At 21.8% G+C, this 24,783-nt stretch overlaps 6 protein-coding genes across 6 annotated transcripts; 4 read left to right on the top strand and 2 right to left on the bottom strand.

Moving 5' to 3' along the window:
* Positions 1-1,643: 1,643 nt before the first annotated feature.
* PBANKA_1034400 (plasmepsin IV) lies at positions 1,644-2,996 on the top strand (the record flags this gene model as incomplete). Its single annotated transcript, XM_034565447.1, has 1 exon — positions 1,644-2,996. The coding sequence occupies one exon, from the start codon at positions 1,644-1,646 to the stop codon at positions 2,994-2,996; it is 1,353 nt and encodes a 450-aa protein (XP_034422143.1).
* A 1,397-nt stretch (positions 2,997-4,393) lies between these two features.
* On the bottom strand, positions 4,394-8,533 carry PBANKA_1034300 (AP2 domain transcription factor AP2-G2; the record flags this gene model as incomplete). Its single annotated transcript, XM_034565446.1, has 1 exon — positions 4,394-8,533. One exon carries the CDS (start codon positions 8,531-8,533, stop codon positions 4,394-4,396), a length of 4,140 nt encoding a protein of 1,379 aa, XP_034422142.1.
* Positions 8,534-14,264: 5,731 nt separating this feature from the next.
* Positions 14,265-14,540, top strand: PBANKA_1034200 (conserved Plasmodium protein, unknown function; the record flags this gene model as incomplete). Its single annotated transcript, XM_034565445.1, has 1 exon — positions 14,265-14,540. One exon carries the CDS (start codon positions 14,265-14,267, stop codon positions 14,538-14,540), a length of 276 nt encoding a protein of 91 aa, XP_034422141.1.
* Positions 14,541-15,569: 1,029 nt separating this feature from the next.
* Positions 15,570-18,779, bottom strand: PBANKA_1034100 (FANCJ-like helicase, putative; the record flags this gene model as incomplete). Its single annotated transcript, XM_034565444.1, has 1 exon — positions 15,570-18,779. The coding sequence occupies one exon, from the start codon at positions 18,777-18,779 to the stop codon at positions 15,570-15,572; it is 3,210 nt and encodes a 1,069-aa protein (XP_034422140.1).
* Positions 18,780-20,717: 1,938 nt separating this feature from the next.
* Positions 20,718-21,275, top strand: PBANKA_1034000 (conserved Plasmodium protein, unknown function; the record flags this gene model as incomplete). The annotated part of the gene is made up of 1 exon (XM_034565443.1): positions 20,718-21,275. The coding sequence occupies one exon, from the start codon at positions 20,718-20,720 to the stop codon at positions 21,273-21,275; it is 558 nt and encodes a 185-aa protein (XP_034422139.1).
* Positions 21,276-23,764: 2,489 nt separating this feature from the next.
* On the top strand, positions 23,765-24,751 carry PBANKA_1033900 (40S ribosomal protein S8e, putative; the record flags this gene model as incomplete). Its single annotated transcript, XM_034565442.1, has 2 exons — positions 23,765-24,099; positions 24,430-24,751. The coding sequence occupies 2 exons, from the start codon at positions 23,765-23,767 to the stop codon at positions 24,749-24,751; spliced, it is 657 nt and encodes a 218-aa protein (XP_034422138.1).
* Positions 24,752-24,783: the final 32 nt, after the last annotated feature.

The raw sequence follows: 24,783 nt of genomic DNA, 5'->3' as shown, positions 1-24,783 counted from the left end.
GAATATACTACAATATAATTAAATACACCTATATAATTATCACTAAAATATAATAATGCAATATCATTCCATTTTGATGTTTATTTACCCTATGTTTTTTTGTTAGCATAAAGAGGTTACCCATAATATTCTCTAAAACCTAAAAACCCTAAGGGGGTATGTCATTGTACATAATACTTTATATATATAATAATAAATGAGGGGAAATAATAATTTGTGGCACTTTCCCTTTATTACTTTAGAATTTATACCCTTTAGGAAACATAATTGTTTTTATCAAATAGTATTATATGCACTTTATGGGGATCCATATTTCACATCTTTTATTTATTTTTTTTATCGCAATTTTTTCTAAAAAGTATATGCAACTTAAATAATATTGCGTATTAAATGATAAGAACCCCCCCCCCTTGCAATGCTTTAATTTTAATATAATATATATATATATTTTTTTTCTCAAAATATGACGGTCATTAAGTATTTTTATACGTCATTATATAATAATTAATTTTATACCTTTTTTTATAATTTAGCAAGCATGATTATTTTAAAATATTTATTCAAAGAAAAACTTATAACCTTGTCGGGGTACTCAGAATTGCAATATATTATATTTCATATATTTAAACTCTAAGTAAAAAATACTAAACAAAAAATAAATAAAATAATAATATAAAAATAAAAAGTAAAAGCTAATTTACAAAATATTTTCATAAGTTGGACCAAAAAAAGTTATATTAAATATAAACTTTTTTCCATAACATATTTTTTTAAATTTACAATATGATTATATAAATATATATTTAATATATATATATGATATATTACTATTGTAAAAATATACTTTAATATAGCCATTTTATAATATAATTATCTCCCTTTTCTACCCCATACCGTTTTTTACGGCTAATTAAACAAATATTAATATTTTTCCATTCCTTTTTTAGCCTATATAGTTTAGGGATATACATATAAAATAATAATTATTTATATTTTTCCCTGTAAAACTATTATTCCTTTATTAATATAGATATTATCAAAATTAAAATCATAATATATATTTTTTTTTTAATTTGTATGTTTTTTGTTATTATTCTTGAAACAATACAATTATATCTTCATTTTTATTAATTAAACACCATTTATATTTTTAAGAATTAAAGAAAATTTTAGGTAAGTTTAAACATTAAAATTAGTTAATGGAAAATTTCGATTATTTTTGGAATATATATTTCCCTTGTGTCCTTTAAGAATTATATATATATAGATATACTTTTTGAGGAAATATGAAACATTTGAATAAACTAATTTTCCATATAAAATATGTATTCCCCTTATTAAAGAGATTGGGAAGCTTACACTTTGTATTATGCACTCACACATGTATATACTGAGAATGTATTGGGTGTTTATATGGAGAATATGTTTATTTATTTATTCATTCATAATTTTATATGATATTCATAAAGTATATATATAATGGCTAAAGGGGGAAAAATACACAAGCTTTTTTTTTCATTAAAAAAAATATTTTTTTGCTATTAATTTATTTTTTTTATATAATCCGTCATTATTTTTACATTATTATGCTTTACAACATATATATATATCCAAATTTTTTTTTCTCCTTTAATTAGTTCAAAATGGAATATTCCGAAAAAGAGTCAAATTACTCCAACGGACTGATGCGAAACGGTTCGGCTTTTGGGCACTTAAAATTTGATAATATAAAAAGCTTTAAAATTCAAAAAAAATTTCAAGCATTATATTTTATCATATTTATTTGCATAATTGGATCCATATTTGCGTATATGGTTGGAACGAATTACTATTCTACCAAAACCATCGACATAGATAAAATTATTGCAAACTCCGAATATTTAACAATTCGTGCAAAAATCGAAAGACCACGTGATAAATTATTTAAAAAAGTAATGAATAAAAATGTATCTAATTACATAAAAGAATCATTCAAATTATTAAAATCAGGTTTATTAAAAAAAGAGCACCTTACTAAATATGAGGATTCTATTGAATTAGATCAATCCCTTGGTTTATCATTTATTGGTACTGCAGAATTAGGAAATAATAAACAATCCTTTTCATTTATCCTTGATACGGGTTCAGCTAATTTATGGGTTCCAAGCAAAGAATGTAAATCAGGAGGTTGTGCATATAAACACAGATATGATTCATCAGCATCAAATACATATGAAAAAGATGGTACACCAGTAAGTATATTATATGGATCTGGTGGTATAAAAGGTTTTTTTAGTAATGATATGTTTACTATTGGACATCACACAATACCATACAAATTTATTGAAGTAACTGAAACTGACGATTTAGAACCAATTTATACTGCATCTCCATTTGATGGTATTTTAGGATTAGGATGGAAAAGTTTAGCTGTTGGAAATGTAGAACCAGTTATTGTAGAAATGAAAAAAACAGGACAAATTGAAAATGCAGTATTCTCATTCTACTTACCAGAAGCAGATGATTCTGTTGGGTATTTTACTATTGGAGGTATTGAAGAAAGCTTTTATACTGGTGATGTTACCTATGAAAAATTAACTAATGAATCATATTGGCAAATTAATTTAGATGTAGATTTTGGAATAGTAGCTCTTAACAATGCTAATGCCATTGTTGATAGTGGTACAAGTGCTATCACAGCTCCATCAGATTTTCTTAATAAATTTTTGAATAGCATAATGAGTATTCCAGTACCTTTCATTCCCCTCAGAATAGTTTTATGTCACGACACTAACTTACCAACTCTAAAATTCAGATCTAAAAGTACAGAATATACTATTGAACCAAAACATTACTTAATTGAACTTGACCCAGTCGGCGGAATATGTGCTATATCACTTATAGATGTAGATATTGATGCAAATACTTTTATTCTTGGAGATGTATTCTTTAAAAAATACTACACTATTTTTGATTATGATAATTCAAGAGTTGGTTTTGCAGTTGCAAAAAACTAAATAAAAATAAAAAAAATTATATATGATATATTACACGTACCATAACATGCCTGCTTTTATATATTTTATGTAAGTATCATCATATATATTTTAACAAAAGCAAAATTAATGCCATAAGATTAAAGAAATTTATCCAATACATGGATAATATAATATTCACATTAATTTATATCATACAAATAATAATATGCTATTGAAAAAATAATTAATAGTAAATTAATCACCCTTTTATAATTATTTTTAACGAGTATATCTTTTTAAGACCTTTAATTCATTATTTTTCATTATTTTATGCGTTTATGTACGTATATATATAGCCATAATTGGCATTTTTTAAAATGAATTTTTTTATAATCCATTTTTTAATATTCATGGAATTTTCATTCATTTTATTTTTAAATGAATGTTGTTGCGGCCCTTTTTATATTTCATTGATATTTTGTATATACGATAAATAAAAGGTGTGATGGAAATCATAAAGACAGACAATAAACTCCGCTTATAGCTTATTATATTTGAAACGATAAATATTTGCTGAAAGTTAAAAATGAAATTCTTTAGAAGCATGGAATATTTTCTTTGTTTTACCTTCCCTGGTGAGGATAAAAATGTTCCTTTTATTTTATGTATTTAATAAAATGCTATGCCCAGTTTGATACCTTTTTTATGGTATCTATTTTTCCGAATGTGAAAAATTAAAAAATCTCAGCTCTCCATGATCATTTAATAAGTGTAGCATAAATTCGTGATATTTGATTTGTAGGAAAATATTATATAATACTTTATTTCTTATAATAATAATATAGGAAAGTTTAAATCGTAAAACCATTGACATTTTTTATATATTCTTAAAAAAAAGGATAATAAAAAAAGTAGAAATAATAAAAATAATAAACAAAAAATGAAAACACTGAAAAAACCATATCTAAAAAAAAATAAAAGAGCAATATTATATTTATCTTGATGCCTATGTATTTATCTGAGCATTTATTCGCATGTATCCCTACGTCTATTCGCTCTTTATATATTATATCATCAAAACTTGACATAATCCATTGCATATGTAATGGCATATATAGGGTACATCAACTTATTGCAATTATCTGCATCTATGCATATTTATATGCCTGTATACAATATATAGATTCATAATTTTATTAATAAACTAGAGGTTCTTTACCAGGGGTTCTAATAGTACGGGTGGTATGTATATCTATATATAGGAAGAACATGGATATATATCAATATATGCTCCTCACGTTTTTCTAATTATTATCAGTTGTACAATCATGGTGTGAATAATTTATTTAATTAAAAAAAAGGAAGAAGTGAAGGGTCTGTGTCCAAAAATAAAATGTTTATCCAACGATAGATATACATCGTGATTTATTACTCATTTAACAATCATAAAAATTTTTGATTTTTCTTTTTTTTTTCGATTTTTTTCCAGGGGGATTAACATTATTACTAGTTATCTTTTTTTTGTCCTCATTTAGAAATTCTTTGGTATATTCTTTTTCCATTTGTTTTCTATATGCTATGCATTGTTGTTTAACATTTTCAATTTCTTCATATGTCATATTTTTTGTAACTAAAAATCTTTTTGCTCTTCTTTTTCCGCCACTAACTTTATATTGAGCAGTCCAACTACTTCGGCTTTTTTCAAAATAAACACCTGACACTCCAGTAGGTCCAAAAACTTCTCTTAATTCTTCTTGATCTAGACTTGTAAATTTTTCTAATTTCTTAACCCTTGGAGATTTTATATCATAATTTGATCCATAAGTTGATTTCACTGATTTATTTTTTTGTTCCATTTCTTTATTATTTAATAATTTATTTCTTCTTAAATTTCGCAATTCTCTACTTGTTAATGTTGGTTTATTATTATTATTATCACCATCTTTATTATTATTATTATTAAATGTTTCATCATAATTATTTTCTGACCATATTTTATTTTTTTCTTTATCTATACCTTTATTATTTTTTATGTAATATTTTCCATTTCTTTTAACATCCCCTCCATAACCTCCTCCTATATCAGTTTCATCCATTTCATTTCTACATCTTATTCCTTCTGTTTCTGAATTGTTCATATATAATATTTCACCAATCATGTTATGCATTTGCTCAATGTTATTTTTTTTTATCATATAATATTCTTCAGATTTAACATCATTATTAAAGCATAATCTATAATTTGAATTAAATTTTTGTGAAGTGCTTACAATGTTATTACAATTACAAAAAAAATCGCTTTCTTTTATAAATACTTCAATTTTATTATTTTCATTATAATGGTTACTATTTGTTTCAAAGTTATCATACTGCGCTCCTGAACATACAGAACAACATTTTGTTAAATCTATAGATGATATTTCTAAATTATAATGATCATCGTCATTTTTATTTGTATCTATATAATACATTTCATCTATTACTCTTGTTTCATTTTCATCATCATCTTCATTTTTTCCTCCATCATAAAATATAGAATTTAATTTTTGACTTTCAAAAATACCTGTTTTTAAAATTATGTTATTTTCTTCATTATTATTTATACCATAATATTTATTTTTATCAAAACTGGAATAATATCCAAAATTTTCTAAACCACCATTGATATTCCATCCTTGTCTTATTAATTTCCCTTTTCTATTTTCAAGATAATAATATAATTCATTTAAATCTGCCATTAATATATTTAAATTATTTAATATTATATTATTTGGTAAGCTTTGACTTGCTTTTAATTGATTATCCAATTCAGGATTATTTTTATCTTCTTTCAAAAAATATGTTTCTTTCTTTATTTCTTTTTCATCATTTTCATCTAATAAATTATATTCTTCTTTTTTTATATCATTTTTATTACAACTATCAGAACTATCTCCAGATATTTCAAAAGTTTTTATATTCATATCTTCTCCATTTTGATCTGTTCCTAAAATATGATTGTTGCTATCCATGAGCCCATTACTTTCAACATAGTTTGTACTTATTGCACAACTACTGTCAAGATTTTTGCTACTATCAAGTATATCCCAATTTTTTGATCCATTTTCTGGGCAAATCGAATCAGTACCTCGACAATCATCACTATTTCGCCAACTCGCTTCCTTGTTATCTTCCTTTTCTAATAGTGACTCTTCTTCTGTTTCATTTTCTGACATAGGGGCAATGTTATCAGACATATTATTATTTTTGTCATTTTTGCCATTTTTATCATTTTCGCCATTTTTATCATTTTCGCCATTTTTGTCATTTTCTCCATTTTTGTCATTTTCTCCATTTTTGTCATTTTCGTCATTTTTATTATTTTCGCCAATACTTTGACTTTTTTCTTCCAACAAATTGCTCTTATTTTCCAGTATCCCATCATTTGTTGTATTATCAACTTGAGCAGTTTCAATATGATTACTTGAAGTTGGTTTATTTTTATTTATTATAAATTCTTTGTTTGAATTGCCATCAAATGTTGTATCTAACGAATTTCCATCGATTCCAGCATTAAACTGGTCTTGGCTTTGTATATTTTCACCATATTTTGTTTGATCATTTTTTTTGATTTTATTAATATTTTCATTATTAGTTTTAGTTGGGGTCACGGTATTTCCATCACTATGCTCTTTATTTTCATTTTTAGTAATCATCAAAATAAATGTTTCAACAAAACTATTTACAAATTTTTCTGTTATTTCTTTTTTAAAATTATCACAGGAAAAAAAATTAGTGTCTTTATATTTTTCAACAAAAGATGTTATTTTATTTTTATTTAAATAAAATGAATTCCATTTTTTTGTAATATTTATCATAGTAGGTGAATGTGTATTAATAAATAACTGTAACTTTTTTTTAATATCTGTTTTGTCTTTTTCAAAAAAATTAAAATAAGTTGAGCATGTGTTAGGCTTATTTTCATATATATGTTTATATGGGTTATATATAAAATTGAAAATTTGAGATTCTTCATTTTTACAAAACCCATTATATAAATAATTATTATTTTTTATATCATCATGATTTAATAAATTATTTAAATTGTTTTTATATTTATAATCTAATCCATTGTTAAACGAAAACATATTTTTACTGTCGCTTTCAACATTACCGGAATCATTATCTTTGTTATTTTTATAACTCGACAAAAAATAATCATTATATTCTTTGTTATGAGCATTTTCTAAATTTTTACTAAAACATTTTATATTTTCATCATTTTCATTATTCAATTTAGGTTTTTTATTTTCTAAATTATTTGATATTTCATTTTTTTGTTTTCTCTTTTTTTTCTCATCGTCTCCTTTCCTCAAACTTATATTATCATCTGTTTTATTTTGGGATTGTTCATAATTTGTTAATTCTGAAAAATCGTTAAAACTCATATAATTTTGAGCATCTGTGGAACGACTTAAATTTTTATTTTTGTACGAAAAAATTGATAAAGAGGAAAATATTTTAATACTAATTAAATTAAAGTATATATAGCATGAAAATATAAATTTTTTTAACAAAAAAAAGTACATATATATATCATCTTTACTACATAATATTTTATATAAATGATAATTAAAATTTGACATCGGCCCATTATCTGTGCATATATAAATAGAACACCATTTTTTTTTCTCAGTAAATAATAGCTGATATATAGTTAAACAATTTTCTTTTATCATTCTAATATCAGAATTATATGGATTTGATGTGTAAATAAAAAATCGGCATGAATCCCCAAGTTTTTCCTCGTAATAATTTTTTATATTTTTTTCATTGTTACATGTACTTAAATCTGATGCAGTATAATAATAAGATATTGCTTTGTTGTTATTATTATTATTATTATTATTATCATCATCATTTTCTTCTTCGATTTTTTTTGAAGTGCCATAATAATTTTTATCATTTATCCTACATTTGAATTGCGAGTTTAAATCATTAGTTATATTGTTACATGCCTCCTTTATCGTGGTATTGAAATTTTCATTACTTCCTTTTATAGATTCTTGATATAATTCTTTAGAATCATTTTCATATTTTTCTACCTTCAAATTGATATAATTTCCTAAAATACAATTTGTTTCGTTATATTTATTAGTTTTTTCTATATATGATTTTTCTGTATTATTATTATGGATTTTTATATTTTCTTCATATTTCTTATTTATATTACTTTCAGAATGAAGGAAGTTATAATTATTAGTCTGATTTAAATCTATTTGTTTGTTTGTATTATTTTTATTTATATAGTTGTCTATATTTACTTCACTAATAATAGGATGTGTCAAGTTTAATTGTTTATCTAAATCTTTGGATAGTTCTTCATTTTGTTCTATTTCTTTATCAATTTTATTATCCTGAACTTGATTTAATACATCATTTTTTATATCGTATTTTTGATCGCAGTTTTCATTAGTTGATGAGCTAATATTATTATCATTTTCACTCGTTTTATTTTCTTCCTCTTTTGGATTATTTTTTATATTATTAATTATATTCAAACATAAATTTTTGAGATTACCTGATGTATTTATCATGGTGTTCATGTATTACATTTTTAAAGTTTATTTTTTATAATATAATAACTATAATGCCTCAATTATTGATATATATATTGTATATATCCTTATATAAAATGATAAACATATGTATATAAATTGATTGCGTCAAAGGACGATTACTAAAATAATCGTGAAAAAAAAAAAACAAAAAAAAATAGTGTACAAAAAATAACGGTGCTAGTATTTTAAAAATAATACAAACACACATATATATAACGCATCTTTAATTAGATATAATAATGCATAGTGTAGAATATAAAATATATAATAAACTATTTACATCGAAATAGTATAACTATTACATATTCATATGCCGAAAATATGACAAGGCTTGTCCTTTCTCGTTTTCATATACTATTTCAATGGGATTATTTTATATTTAATTTTATATATCTATTAACACAATATTGTCCTTTGAAAGAAATATATTTATATATATTTTTTATAATGTTGCAACCCAATATATACATTCAATATTCATACATATAATAAAGTATACATATATATATGCATATATTCAGATAATAAATTCGTGATTACTATTTAATTCCCTATGTCATATACAATGTAAATTCTATATATCTATAATCTGCTACCAACATTATTTTTTTTTTCTTATTTGTTCATTTTTCTATTTTTTTAATATGAACAATTCGAAAAAATGTTACATAAAATGCAAACGTATATGTATATATATATGCATAACTTTTTTTACATAAACAGATATAGTATAGTACGTAAGCAGATCAAATGAATTAAAACATTCATTCTGGATAAGTACGCAGAAAAAGGAACCAGATTAAAATATGAGAAAATTATTTATTATCAAAAATATAAGTAATGTATATATACTTCCACTTTTTTTTGTTGTTTATCTCTATGCATTTATTTTACCTATTAAATTGTAGAAACAAACTAAGTATACATTTACAAAACAATATATAAATTATTTAAAGCATATGCATATAACATATATAGAGAGAAAATAATGAATATATAGATGTATAGAACATTATCTGTACAGATACAAAAATTAATTATATATATATATTATATATTAAAACAATTTAAAAGTTAACTATTTTATAACCAATGGTTAAATAAAGTTATATATAAATATGTTAAATAAGTAATTGGATTTTAATTTTAGAAAAAATGCATATAATAAATAAAAAAAAAATATATAGATACAACTACATACAATCATGTTTGTATGCACATGGCCATATATTTTTTAATTGCATATATATATATATATATAATATATCTACCATTTAAATATGTAGTTGTCAGTCTTGAGCTTAATAATTTTCGATATGATTTAAATAGAAATAATTTAAGAATTAATTATTTTATATTAATTTAAAGATCGTTTAGGAAAAAATATATAATTTAAATAATATATATAAACCAAAATTTTCAAGATGGGTTACTATATTAAAACTGTTTAAAATCGCTATAAAACAAAAGGAATAATGAAAAATGGAATATAATTTATATGTATATAATATATATATATATATAATAGCTACTTATAAATATGTAGTACAACTATCGGTTAAAACTTAAGATATCAAATTATGTAAAAAAACAGAATTCTCAGAAAATTGGAAATTTTAATATTTAAATGATATATATATCATAATATACATTTATATTATATCTTATTAATATTTATCTTATTTTATATGATGATAGTAATTATCAATATAAGCTTATTCGCAAATATATTTTTATACAACAGTGCTATTATATTTTCTATGTATAGCTCATGAAAACATTAAGAACCGTTTGGATATTAAAAAAAATGGTTAAAATGATATTTTATATTTATAATAAAAAAACACTGCTTTATTGTTATTATTTATCAACTAATATAAATCGTCGAATATGTAAAAAAAATAAAAACAAACAAATAAACAAAAACAAAAGGAAATATATATCCTATTTTTTATGGCTTCAAACCTACATGCATAGATAAATGTAAATATGTACTCTTTTTGAGTATTAATTTTTTTTTAATTCTTTTTAATTATTTAGTTGCAACCACAAATATATATGTATATATTTTATTATTTATATCCATTAACACTTTGATGGAAATAAAACCATGCAATAAAATATGTTAAAATATAATTATTCTGCATCAAACTTATAAGGGGAAATCAACTATATATGTATATATCGCAAGTACTCATATATGTTCATTTGTATTTTATATTCATTATTATGATGCAACTTAATATGGAAATATACTTGATTTTGCCACATATATAATAAATCGGCTAAAAAGCAATTTATACAATCTATATATATGCATATATCATGTAATGAAAATATGGGCTTTTATTACTCTCTAAACTAATTTTAATTATTCAAGTACCTTATCATTCCTTTAAAATACAAACCTCAATGAATTATTATACGCGTGTTATTGTATATATGCAAATGTGTATATGGACATAAGTATATATGCATGAATATTAATTTATTGATATATAGATATGGATGTATGTTATGTACATATATTGAAAGTGGAAAATGCGGTAAAATAAAAAGGAAGTATATTATAAGGAATTGGATAAAGTAGCACAGCAAAAAAGGAAACTAAAGATATTAAATATCATTAAATTTATGTATATTATTATTAACTCACAGTTTAATTACATTATATTTATAATACATATTTGTGCGTATATATTTATGGCATTTAGTAATCTATAAAAAATCTGGAAAATAATTTTGTATATTTTTTTTCTCTGCGTATGCTTAAAAACAAACAAAAAGAAAAAAAGGAAAGCAAAAAAAAAAAAACAAGCAGAAATACGAAATACTATAAAAAAAAAATTCATTTAAGATTTGCAAGTTTATATATGTATGCTATATATAAAAGTGAATTTTTATGAAACGAAATGAAAATGCACGAAAAAAAAAATAACAAAAGTATTCCAAAAATAATACTAGGACTATATGAAAAATAATAATGATATATACGTTATCAAATATATTATAAAAAAATACAGTAAAATAATATAACTCACCATATATTATGCCTATTATTATATTGTATCTTTTTTATATTATTTTATTTGTAGCTTGAAAAAAAAGGAAAACGGTTTCTTTTATATCCTTTTAGAAAATTATGCAAAAAAGGATATATGAGGCATATATATATTGTTACAACTTTAAGATAATTCACTATTATTTTCTATATTTTTACTCACTGAAATATATAAAACATAATATTATTGATATATATATTTACCACTTGTAATTATGTCATCATCATTATTATTACACCCTTTATATCAATATATATTTTTATGTAGAAAAAAAAAAGAAAATATCTTCCTTAAAATACGAAACACACTTAATTTTCAAATAAAAAAATTATATGTGTTAATTAAACTTCATTTAAAGTGAGATACTTTTTATTCGTGCATTGATTTAAAAAAAAATGGAAATGAAAAATTACATGAGCATGCATTGCATATATATAATATATGCATAATAACTTATTTCCAGTACACAATTTTTCCACAATTCAAAAAAAACATATATTCCCAAATAAAATGCACAGATTTATTTAAAAAAATAAAAGCAAAATTCTTTGAAATCTTAAGTACGTATGCATAATGCAAGGTTAAATCAATATTATGTGAAAATTATATATTTCCCTAAGTGATTAATTTTTCATTTAAAAAAAAAACTCTCCTTTTTTTTATGTACATTTATATTAGAACGCTTATAGACATTGTTAAGTTATACGTTCAACTCGTCTATGTTTATGGAAAGCAAAGAACTTCCTGTATACCTGCACACATGCGTACATACACAAATAATTGCATGGATATTTCTGTGTATTCCACTTATGTGTAATAAATTAGCCAATATATATACATATATATATGCTTTACATGCTAATCTTTATATATATCATCTATCTATATATGCATATATATATTCTTTATACCATGTATTGCCTTAATGCAAATCATGCCCATTTCTATCCATATAATAATCCATACGCAATTGTACAATCCTATTAAAATAAAATATATATATATACATATATATTTCTCGGTTTTGCATTATCATTTCATATACAGTATTTTTATTATTTATGTTCTTAAAAAAATATATTTTTTTTAAACATTATACTTTTCCCAAGTATGGAACTACAAAAAACACCATCACAAAACAAAGGATTTTTTTTCTAAAAATATTAATGCAAATTTTTAAACACATGAATGCAATAGCTTCATTAAAAAAAATGAAAGAATAAAAAAAATTACAAAATGAGATATAAACCAAAAAGTATATTCTTCACATTTTTTTTTATGAATAGTATATTGCTATAAAAACGCATTGCACATAGGTTATAATGATATAATATATTTTTTCAAATTCTCAAAATAAATCATTATTCTTCTTGTTTTTTCCAGTAACTTTATGAGATCGTTTTAAATAATTATATATGATTTCTACTTATTATTATCAACATTATATATTCCTTAAAATCTTGTATGAAGGTATAAATATTTGTGTAATTTAATAAGCCCTATATATTTACAATATATCTCCATTTTAATTTATAATTATTATAAGACATATACAATATTGCTTATATTTTTTTTATATACATACATTTATACACAAATATTTAAATTAATAAAAATTGTAATTTACCCCTTTTGTTTTTTAAGAAAAAAAAGTATAACTATGGGTATTACCTCATAAAACCGTCCTCCTTTTATGACATTATTTATATTATTTTTTTTAAACTAATTAATATACAATATAATAAAATAAATACAATTTGTTCTTACATTATTTTAAGATATCTTTTTATACACCCTTTAGCGTCAATAATTATCGTCAAAATTATTTTAATTTAATAAGTTGCATTTATTTTGTTTGTTTTTTTACATAAACACTAAAAAAGCGAATATATTATATGTTCCCAAAAGATCGATAACTTTGGAAAAAAATTAAAACTAGTTTATAAAAACAACCATACGTAGTAGCTATATTTTTATTTCAAATCATAAATTATACATTTTATTTTTCACTCTTCATTATAATAAAAGACATGCTTATTTTGCATAAAAAAAAATTAAATGCATTTTAAGAGAAAACAAACATACCATAAAAACAAAATATTTAACATTTAATATATATAAACAAAAATTAAGCTCAAAAAATACAACAGAACTTATCTATTACTTTTTTTTAATTACAAAAACTTCAGACGTTTTTTTTCACACCAGTTTTTATTATAAATATTTGTGTTTTTTATTTTTCATTAATTTATAAATAATAGATCTTTTATCAAGTAGTTTAAAAAAAATTAAATTTCCAAAATTTAATTAACTAAATTTATGTGTTTTTTTTATTGCCTATTTTTCTCTAGTCTAATAGCTATATAAGACACGGAGAAAACTATAAAAAAAAAAAAATATATGTAATATAACCTTTTTGAAGGAAATTATACCAATTAAATTTTTTTAATTTTATTTAATTTTTTTTTTTTTTAAATACACCATTTTTATAATGTGTAAATATTATTCAGATATAAGATTTCTTATGTACATAATAAATATACAAGTATATGTAGAGACGGATAAATAAATTTTTATAGATATTAATATATACACAATGAGAAAAGAAACATTTTTAATGAAATTAAATAATATAAAAATATTTTATGGCTAATAAAAAAGTAATAAAACCACATAAAGTGACAGAGGACTACTTATTCCAAAATATTGACCATGAACTATATAATGTTACCGATGATCATAATATATCACTAGAAGAAAATAAAAAAAAATTTGCTCAAAAATATGAGAATAAAAGAGAAGGTAAAATTATTGATGTTCAATGCAGCATGTTCATTTCATTTAAATTATTTTTTTTCTTTTTTTATACTAATATTTTTATCTTACAATATTTGTACAGAATTAATACGCATCATAAATAATAGCTTAGTGGAAACTATATCAAATGATAGTTTAAAATTTACATTTCAAAATAACGACCAAGATGAGGATCGCTCCATTGAAGGGTATATTGGACCTCAAAAATCATATTATGAATATGCGAATTCTATATACCTATATTATGGGTAATACAAGAAAAAGATACAGAAAACGATAAGAAAAACGATAAAAAAACCTCATACACAGATTACTTTCTTTTCAATACAAAAATACTAAAACAATTAGACATATTCTTTTTATTTTTTTTCTTAGATTTTTCAAAATATTTATTTTTTCCTTTTTTTTGGTATTTATTTTTTGCATTTTAATAGCTTCAATAATATCAATGTTAAATGTACTCATTAAAAAATTGGAAAAAAGGAAAAAGGTAATTATATAAAATATTGCGGATAAAAATGTGTAATAATATTGTAGACGCTTTTACAAAATTTGTTCCCCATATACCATATCTACATATATAAATGCGTGTATTTTTTTATTTCCTCCTTTTATTGTACAGATGCAGAAAAATAGCAAATGTGAAATAAACTTGATGCATGAAATAATATAATGACCACCCACAGTTATCCATTAGATTAATGGGCTCACTCTGTTTACAGAAACTTTTATAAAGATTCAAAAAATTTTAAAAACGATTATATATTATTTTTTTTTATAAAAAATAATGTATACAACTTTCCATAATATGCAATATATTTGTATCCTTATACATACAAATATGATCATAAAATTGTTTATTTTGAGGGAACTAATCCTATATTATATCGATTATTTTTGTTTATTCAGTGAATTAGTCACACATTTCATTTTAGTCATACTTTATACATGCATTTAATTGACATAAAAAATAACTATGTGTTACAAAAACCGTAGAAAATTTTAAAAATATAATTTCAATAATGTTTAAAAAAATGAAAAAAGAGAAAAAATGTTAATAAATAAGGAAAGACATATGCATAGATATGACTCGAAACAAGTTCGATAATCTATTAAGTCTCCTAACCAAAGTATTATATCCGTTCAATTTTTTTGAGCCTGTAGTTATATACATATTTTTCCAACTCCTGAAAATGGTTTGTTTTTTCTCTAAACTTCTTTCTAATAATGAAGAAGCACTTCTCTGTTTGTTCTGCAGGGAAAAAGTTATTAATAAGTTTAATAACAAGTTCCCAGATACTTATTATTTTTTTTTCTGACATAACAAGATGAAAATTTATCGGCGCATTTTTTATAATTGTATTGTCATCGGAAGTTTCGTTTTTTTCTGATTCACAATTTTCGAGAATTAGATCGAAAATTTTACTTATTAGTAATTCGTATTTATTTTCATCATTTTTTTTTTTTGTTTCTTTTATTAGTTCAAAAAATTTAGTATATATATCTTTCGAAAATATTCCTCTAAAAGCTGATATCAACGATCTTGCATCATCCAACTTTGCATTATTTTCTTCGTCGTCTTTTGTTTTAAAAATTTGTTTTTCATCATTTGTACTATCTATGTGTATATTATTTTGCGCTTGTTTTCCTTTTGTTATATTTTGTATCATACTAAGTATTTTAGGCTGATTTTTAATTTTTTTTGTAGGGTTAAAAACAAATTTATTTTCTGAAATTCCATGCTTGTTTTGTTTATTATTTTGTATATAACAATCTTGAAAATTTTTTCCAATTTGCTTCATAATACTGCTTTCTTCATTCCCACCTATTTTGTTAAAACTGTCGTTCATTCCATAACCTCCATTTTGTTTTTCACCAGATATTTGAGAATTATTAATGTTTGCTTGCTTCGTTTTCAAATCGTTTATACCTTTAAAAAGCTCAAAAAATTTTTCAATATCATTTTGTATTTGATCTATATCTCTATATACACGAAAATGGGCCCTAACCCATTTAGAAATTTCTTTAATTCTTTGATTATTCGAAAATCGAGAATCAAGAAAAAGTATTGCTCCATAGTCATCTTTATGCCTAATGACCCTACCAATAGATTGATTAATTGATCTCATAGCTTCTTCATTATACCATTTATTTCCTTTAGATATATTATTATCGTTATTTTTTTCACTATAATTATTTGATTCAGTTATTTCGGATTTAAAATTATCTAAAAATTCTCTTTTAAATATAATTTTACTATCATAGACATTACCATAAGGCAATCCACAAATTATAACACCCCTACAACAATCATCTTTAAAATCTATTCCTTCTGATATTTTTCCTCTACATACCCCCATAAGTATAGCACCTTTTCTTTTTTTTTTTATTATATTTTCATATTGAAATAATATATCTTTTAAATCAGCTGCTTTATTGGGCTCAACAAATATTGTTTTATATGAATTTATTTTATCAAAAATTTTTAATTTTTTCCAAGTTGCAACTGTTTCAGTCATAGAACTGTAAGATGAAAAAAATATTAAAACACCAAAAGGTATATAAGCAATAACATCAAATATACAATTTCCTAAAGCTTTTATATAATTTTCATTAGATCTATTTTCATAAGTAGACAATAATAATTGATTATTATAATGAGTCATACAACCAACAAATAGTTGATGTGATTTAATAACATGATCATTTTCTAATATGTGATGAAATGAAAAATAACTTCCACTTAATTGTTTTGAAAATGGTTCTACTGGAGACAATGTTCCTGATGTTACAATTATTGAATTTACTTTTTCTTTTATTATTCCACATAAGCTAGCTGTCGCCGAAAAACATAATAATGATATAGTTTTGCTCATAGTATAATTATTTTGATTATCATATCCAATTTTAGTTTTAATTTTTGTAAATTTTTTCATATGATCATAAACTTTATTTGGATCATTAGAATCGTTATATAATACTTTTTCTTCATTAATATATAACTGGAAATATTCTATACAATTTTTAACTATGTCACTAAACAATATGCTAAATGCTTTTTTCACATTATCTATAGTAGCTATATATTTATTTACATTCTTTACATCTATTTGAGATAATTTAAAATCGTTAATATATTTATTTAATAATTCTATCATATTTGATAATAAATTATTAAAATTTTCAAAATTGCTTTTACTAATATTTATATTATTATTTTCAAATATATCAAAAATTTTATTTCCTTCATATGTTTTATGTCTTTCTTTAATTTTCTTTTTATCATTTCGTTCTAATCGTTCATTATCTAACCATGTAATTAAACTATTAATACTTCTATTCAGTATAAATAACTCATCTACATTTATTTTATCTTGAATTTCTTTATCTATATCATTCACCTTCTCTAATATATTAAGAGTAGCTTTTATACTTTCTAAAAATAAATTTAAATCCGAATCTCTTATTTTGAATGATACAGCTTCTTCTGCAACGTTTTCAATATTATGTCCTTCGTCAATTATAATAATACAATTTTCTAAATCTAATTTTAATATTCTTCTTGTATTTTCTTCAAATAGATAATTATATGGTAGTAGTATAACATGACATTCATTTTGAATTTCTCTAGTAGCATAAAATGGGCAAAAGTGAATATTTTGCCCAACAGAATTATTTCCTTTTCCCATTTCATTTAATGTTTCAGCATCCATAGGGGTAGTAAATAAATGCTTATATTTATATAAATGTTTTAATCCATTATGATACATGCATTCTCCACTTTTTCTAACTCTTTTACACATATTATTTAACATCGTACCTTTGTAATTATAACTAATGTTGTGAACACATAGTTGGTCCCTTGAGCCTAATATTGTTGTTAATAATTTGTATTTTTCATTATTTTTTATGAAATATACATTTTTTAATTCTTTAATTACTTGTTTTAATTGACTATGTGTTCTCGATGCATATATTATTTTGGGATAATCAGCTTTTATGGTTTTTTTAGGTCCATTATCATTTTCTTTAAACCCAAAGGAAACATTTGATTTATTTTCTCGTATATTTATGCTTTCATTGAAATACCCTTTTTTTTCTAAAACATTCACCAAATAACTTATACTCGCACAAAGTAAGCATAATGTTTTACCTGTACCTGTAGGAGATTCTAATATTGCATTTTCTTTTTTTTTTAATGCATTTAACACACTTAGCATATAATTATATTGGCAATCATATAATTCATATGGAAAGCAAACTTCTACATCATTAATAGTATATCGATGATTTATATCATCATTCTTTACTATTTTGTATCTCTTATTAATTTTATTCTCCATTTTATCTATTCGATTCTTTGACACATATTTTTATATTCATTTATTTTTGAATTTATTTCATATAAGCATATATATAATGCACAAATAAGAATTATCTTATACTTATAGATGTGCTGTATTTTATCTGAAAAAGGCTATTGCCTATTTAATTACTATTCTTAAATATTTTACATCTGTTAATTTTTATTTCATTGATTTTGTATTTTATCGTATTCTAAAATTTATAATTATTTATTTACAAATATGTAATGGGCATAAAATATATATATGTATTTAAACTAACCTTATCCTAACAAAGACTAGATACAAGTTTCACACACATATGATCTTATATTAGCGCTTTCACGAATGTCAGTTTAAAGCGCGTTAAAATTTATTTTATTTTTATCCTAGATATTACTTAAAAATTACCTTAAAAACTATCTTTAAAAGTACCTTAAAAATACTTTTAAAATTATCCTAGAACATTGCATACATTTGTTTTAAATCATTTAAAGCTTACATAATGTATGTTCATCTTTGCATATTCAAACAAATGTGAATAAATAATTAAAAATTAAACGTGCATATTAAAGTATATAAATACTCACATATATGTACGAAACAAATGGAAGACGAAATACCTTGAAATTCTCCTGTCTTGAAAATATTTATTTTTTCTCATTTTTTTTATATTTTATTCCTGATTCTCATAATGAAAAATTCAACGTGATATATATTTTATTTGGAAATTAAAAAAACGAAAAAAATGTTTATACATGTCTAATATACTATATAAGTTAATACTATTTTTTTTGCATATCTCCATACAATTTTGGAATTAAGCAATTATATTTTTTTATTAAAATTTTTGATCGTTATTCTGTTATTTAATAAAAAAATGTAATAATAATAAATTTGAAGTATCAATCTTTAAAAATTACATAATATTTTAATAACTCAAAATTCAACAAATAAAGATATTCCATATAATATTTATTTTGTTTGTATTACTTGTGGTTTTATATTTTTTTTGTTATTTTGGACTTTAAATATTACAAAAAAACACCCATGTGTATATGCATAGCTATACTTTTATAATATACAAAATGAGGGTTTTAAAAAAATTATATATTCTAAGACATCCTGCATCACTTCAAAAAGCATACTATGCGATTGCCTATGCTTAATAGGATATATAACATTAAAAAATTACCCAATTAATATTGAATCATAATAGCTATCCACAAATAAATATATAACCTTCATACATATTTCATTTACAACAGGTTATCAATTTGCTTATCATTATGAAATATTCAAAGTGTATATATAATGATTACTTAAAAAATAAACATATATGCATGTGTATATTCTTTCAAAAAATAATACACAAATATTCTTCATTTATTTTATCATAAAAATGTATTTATTTGTAATATACAATTTCCCCTTCTACAACCATACTTAAATAAATGAAATTATTTAACAAGTGGGCAATTTTAAATATAATTTTTTTTTCAATATATAATTGTTAATTTATATATATGTATATAATATATATATATATATATATTATACACAAAATTTCAAGGGAAAACTAATATGGATACGATATGAATAATTTTTTTTTTTCAATACATAGGAAATAAAGGGCAATATTATAAATTTTTATATACATATAATTATGGGTAAATATTCTATATGCATGCTCTTATTATATTCTCAATTTATATATTTATTCTTTTTTTTGCTACCATTTTTTTTAAAAAAGAAATAAAAAAACATAATAAAAAAAATACAATTTAAAAAAAATATATTTTGGTAAATCTTATAAACCATAGCTAAATTATTTTTAATAATTCCAACAATTTAATCGTTTTAACAACTTTAAGAAATCATCAATTTTAGCTGTTTTAAGAATATTCCTTAACTATATTTAATTTAAAAAGATATAAAATGGAAGTTTTGAATAAGGAAGGAAATAATCAGCATGATACTAGTATTAATGCTGAAAATGAAAAACATAGCCAACATGTAGATAATAATAATAACATAAAAAACGAAAATGAAATAAATACTTCAAATAATAATGACGATTTAAATAATAACGAATTACAAAATGAAATTAACAAAATGATTGAACGAAATATAATATATTTAGATAAAACGAATAGTGAAAACAAACAAAAAAATAACAATACAACAGGGGTAGTTAAATCAATAAATAAAAAAAGTAAATTGAAAAAAAAACTGCAAAGCGATAAATTAAAGAAAAAAATAAAAGCAGGAAATGATTTAGAAAAAAAAATGTTAGAAGAAATTAGTGAAAGAAGAAAAAAAAATAAAATTAAAAGGGAACAAAAAAAAGCTCAAAAATTAGAAGGGGAATTAAAAGTGGGGAATATGACTGTAATTAAAGACATTAAAAAAATTAGAAAATGTGATAAAAAGACAAAAAATAAAATATTTAAATTATCATCTGATGCTATCCATAAAATCATTAAAAAAAAATAAAATCATAAGAATACTAATTAACATGTTTTATTCAATATTTTTTGTAAAATTGCAACACATTTTTATCAATTTTTTATTCCTAAACTTAAGTTGTATAATCGTTATATATATATATATATAATACAGCTACTGTCTCACCACCTAATTTTTTGGAGCTTGGAAACAAAAACAAAAATGTCTATATAACTACATTTGTTTAAGCTATGTAAAAATAAGATAAGCACATTCGCTAAGTCGTTATGTATTATGCTCTCCATACTATATTGTTTTATATTGTTTATTAATATTTTTATTATATTTTATTTTTACTTGATTATTTTTTTGTTATGTTTCAATTTGATGCAAATATCTGCATTTGTAAAATTATAAAACTGTATCAAATTTAGTATTTGCACATTAAAATAAATTAAAACTCATAAATTATGAATAATAATAAAACAAAGTATTTATTATATATCATAAATAATATAATCACCATCATGTGCTATAATTTTTCTTTTAAATTAATAAATTAAAGGAATGCATGAGATAAATAACAATAGTGATTGTATTAATTTATATAAACAAAAACATAAAGCAAGCATATAAACATACAAGCACAGCATATATATTTGCTAAATCATTAATTGTTCACATACCACTCATTTTACAGGGGATATGGTGAAATATATATAAATACATATTTTAGTATATTTCCCATTTTTATTCATTTCCCATATTACCGGTTTTGGATTTTGAATAACTATTTTTTTTATTTTTCAAATATTATGAATTTCATTTAAATATGGTTTAACAAAAGAACAAAACAAGCGAAATATAATCATGCACAAAAAAAATACACATGAGCATTTATATTGTTTTATGCAATAACCCCATATTTTCCTTTATATTTTCTTTTTTAACTTTGAAAGCCAAAATATGGATAATATTATTTTATTATATATATTTTTTGATTATAAAACTTTGATTAAAATACATTTTTTGCATTAATTTTTTTTCACAATTTTAATACTAAAAAAAGTATAGAAATATAGCTTTTTTTTCGTAACCATATAAATACTTGTATTTTATATACATATTATATTTATTTATTTATGCCTATAAATATGGTAACTCATAACCCCCTCAAGTTACCGCTGCTGCTACTAAATTTACGCAAAAAATGGCTTAAAATAAAATAAAAAAAATATATATGCATATTATTTTTGCGGCATGATTTGTTAATAAGCAAACAAAAACACAACGCCCAAAGGAAAAGCAATATATATAATAAAATATTATAAAGATTAAAAAGGGAAGTGTTATATGCTTTTTATAATAATTATATATATATATTCAGCAACATATGCATTTTAATATATCTTCCATGCATATATATTCCCTTTTTGGATATGCCTATATAATATGTTCTCAAAATTATATAAAGCTCCTTAATACACCAATTTCGTTATTTTGCTTATTTACTTGTTTTTTTAAATTTATTTATCAAAAAAATAGTGCTCATTAAATGCATTTATTATTTAAGCATAAGTAAATGAATATTATAAGAAATTCTTTATAGTTTAATAATAAAAAAAAATTATAAAAAAATTAACAATTTTTTTTGTAAAATATACAAAGAAATATTCATATTTTAAAATAATGAATTTATTTCATTTTCCAATTTAAAGAATTTCAAAAGATATAATAATTAAAATATAAGAATTATATATATAATTCCTCTTGTGAAATTTATAAAAGGTAAGAAATTATATTAAACATAAGAATGATATTTATATATCATATATATTTTATATAACAAAATAAGTAATATATATGTAATGTATGCAAAATGAAAATATGCATATTTGTGAATGAATAGTACTATATAAAATATAATTCAATGTTTATATATATGCAACTATAATATAGAATAATATACTGTAACTTTTATGATTTTTCATATATTTGTTTATACTTAATTTAATATCCTTACCTGAAGCTTTTTTTGAATATCACTTTTAATTTCATTAGTCTATATAAAAGTATGAATAAAAAATTGTTTCCTCTTTTTAATTATTATAATTTATAAATAAAGGGAGGAAGAAATAAATTTGTATTACACATATATATTTCTTTTGTATGCGTGCATGTTATTTTATGAAAAGAAATGTTACAGTAAATAAATAGCTATATATATAAGAGTATGTTCACATGTATAATAATTTATGCCTATATAAACATATGTTTGAATGATTAGTGTATATGTATTATTATATGGGCAAGTATATATTTTTTTATATTTTTGAGAATACCTATTCTCTCTAAATATATATATTTACTCTTTAAAAATAGCCATAACTGATATATTATGTATAATTTTTATACCAGTTTGCATTATATATATATATAAATACATATAAAGGAGTCTCTCTTAATATATATATGTTCATGCTAAGGATATATATTATTTGTTATAATTATGCATATTTTTGTTTATTTTTTGACAGATGGGTATTAGCAGAGATGGAAGACATAAACTTCGTTTAACTGGTGGTAAGAAAAAGATTCATAAAAAAAAGAGAAAGTATGAATTAGGAAGACCACCTTCAAATACCAAGTTAGGTAGTAGACAAGTCCATGTTGTTAGAGGACGAGGAAGAAATTACAAATATCGCGCAATTAAGTTAGATTCTGGTAGTTTTTCATGGCCTGCTTTTGGAATTTCCAAAATGACAAGAATTATCGATGTTGTTTACAACGCATCAAATAACGAATTAGTTAGAACTAAAACTTTAGTCAAAAATTGTATTGTTTTAATTGATTCTCATCCATTTACAGCTTGGTAAGTGAAAAAAATTTGAAGAAACAATAAAAAAAATATGAATAAAATTCATTTTTTGTTCTTAATTTTATGGTTGGGGAATTTTTTTTTAATGATGATAAGAATATATTTTATATTTGTTTCTGAAAAAAAATTTGAAGAAACAATATATTTTTTTAGCTGGAATTACCGACTGAAAAAAAAAAATACCATATATATGTACACGTTTTAGTATTCTAACCTTTTAATTTATAAATTATATAGTATATATATTCTCTCCAATATACTGACAAACAATTTAATGAAAAAACTATAATATGTTGCATATACTATTTTATAAATTTAATTCAGGTATGAAAATACATTTGGTGTTACCCTTGGTAAGAAAAAGAAATCAAAAGAAGAAGGTAAAGACGAAGAAAATAATGAAGAACAAAAAGAAGAAAATAATGAAGGCAAAGATGAAAAAGATAAAAAATCATACTCAGTAATTAAAAAAATAGGAAAGGCAAAACAAATTGATCCAGCTTTACTTGAGCAATTTAAACAAGGAAGAGTTTTAGCTTGTATTAGTAGCAGACCCGGGCAATGTGGTAAAGCAGATGGTTACATTATTGAAGGAGATGAATTATTATTTTACAAACGTAAAATGGATAAGAAAAAGAGAAATTAAACAAAATAAAAAAATACATATATATTATTTTG

Source organism: Plasmodium berghei (genome assembly GCF_900002375.2).
Source record: "Plasmodium berghei ANKA genome assembly, chromosome: 10".
Lineage (NCBI taxonomy): Eukaryota > Apicomplexa > Aconoidasida > Haemosporida > Plasmodiidae > Plasmodium > Plasmodium berghei.
This window is presented reverse-complemented; position numbering and strand designations above follow the sequence as displayed.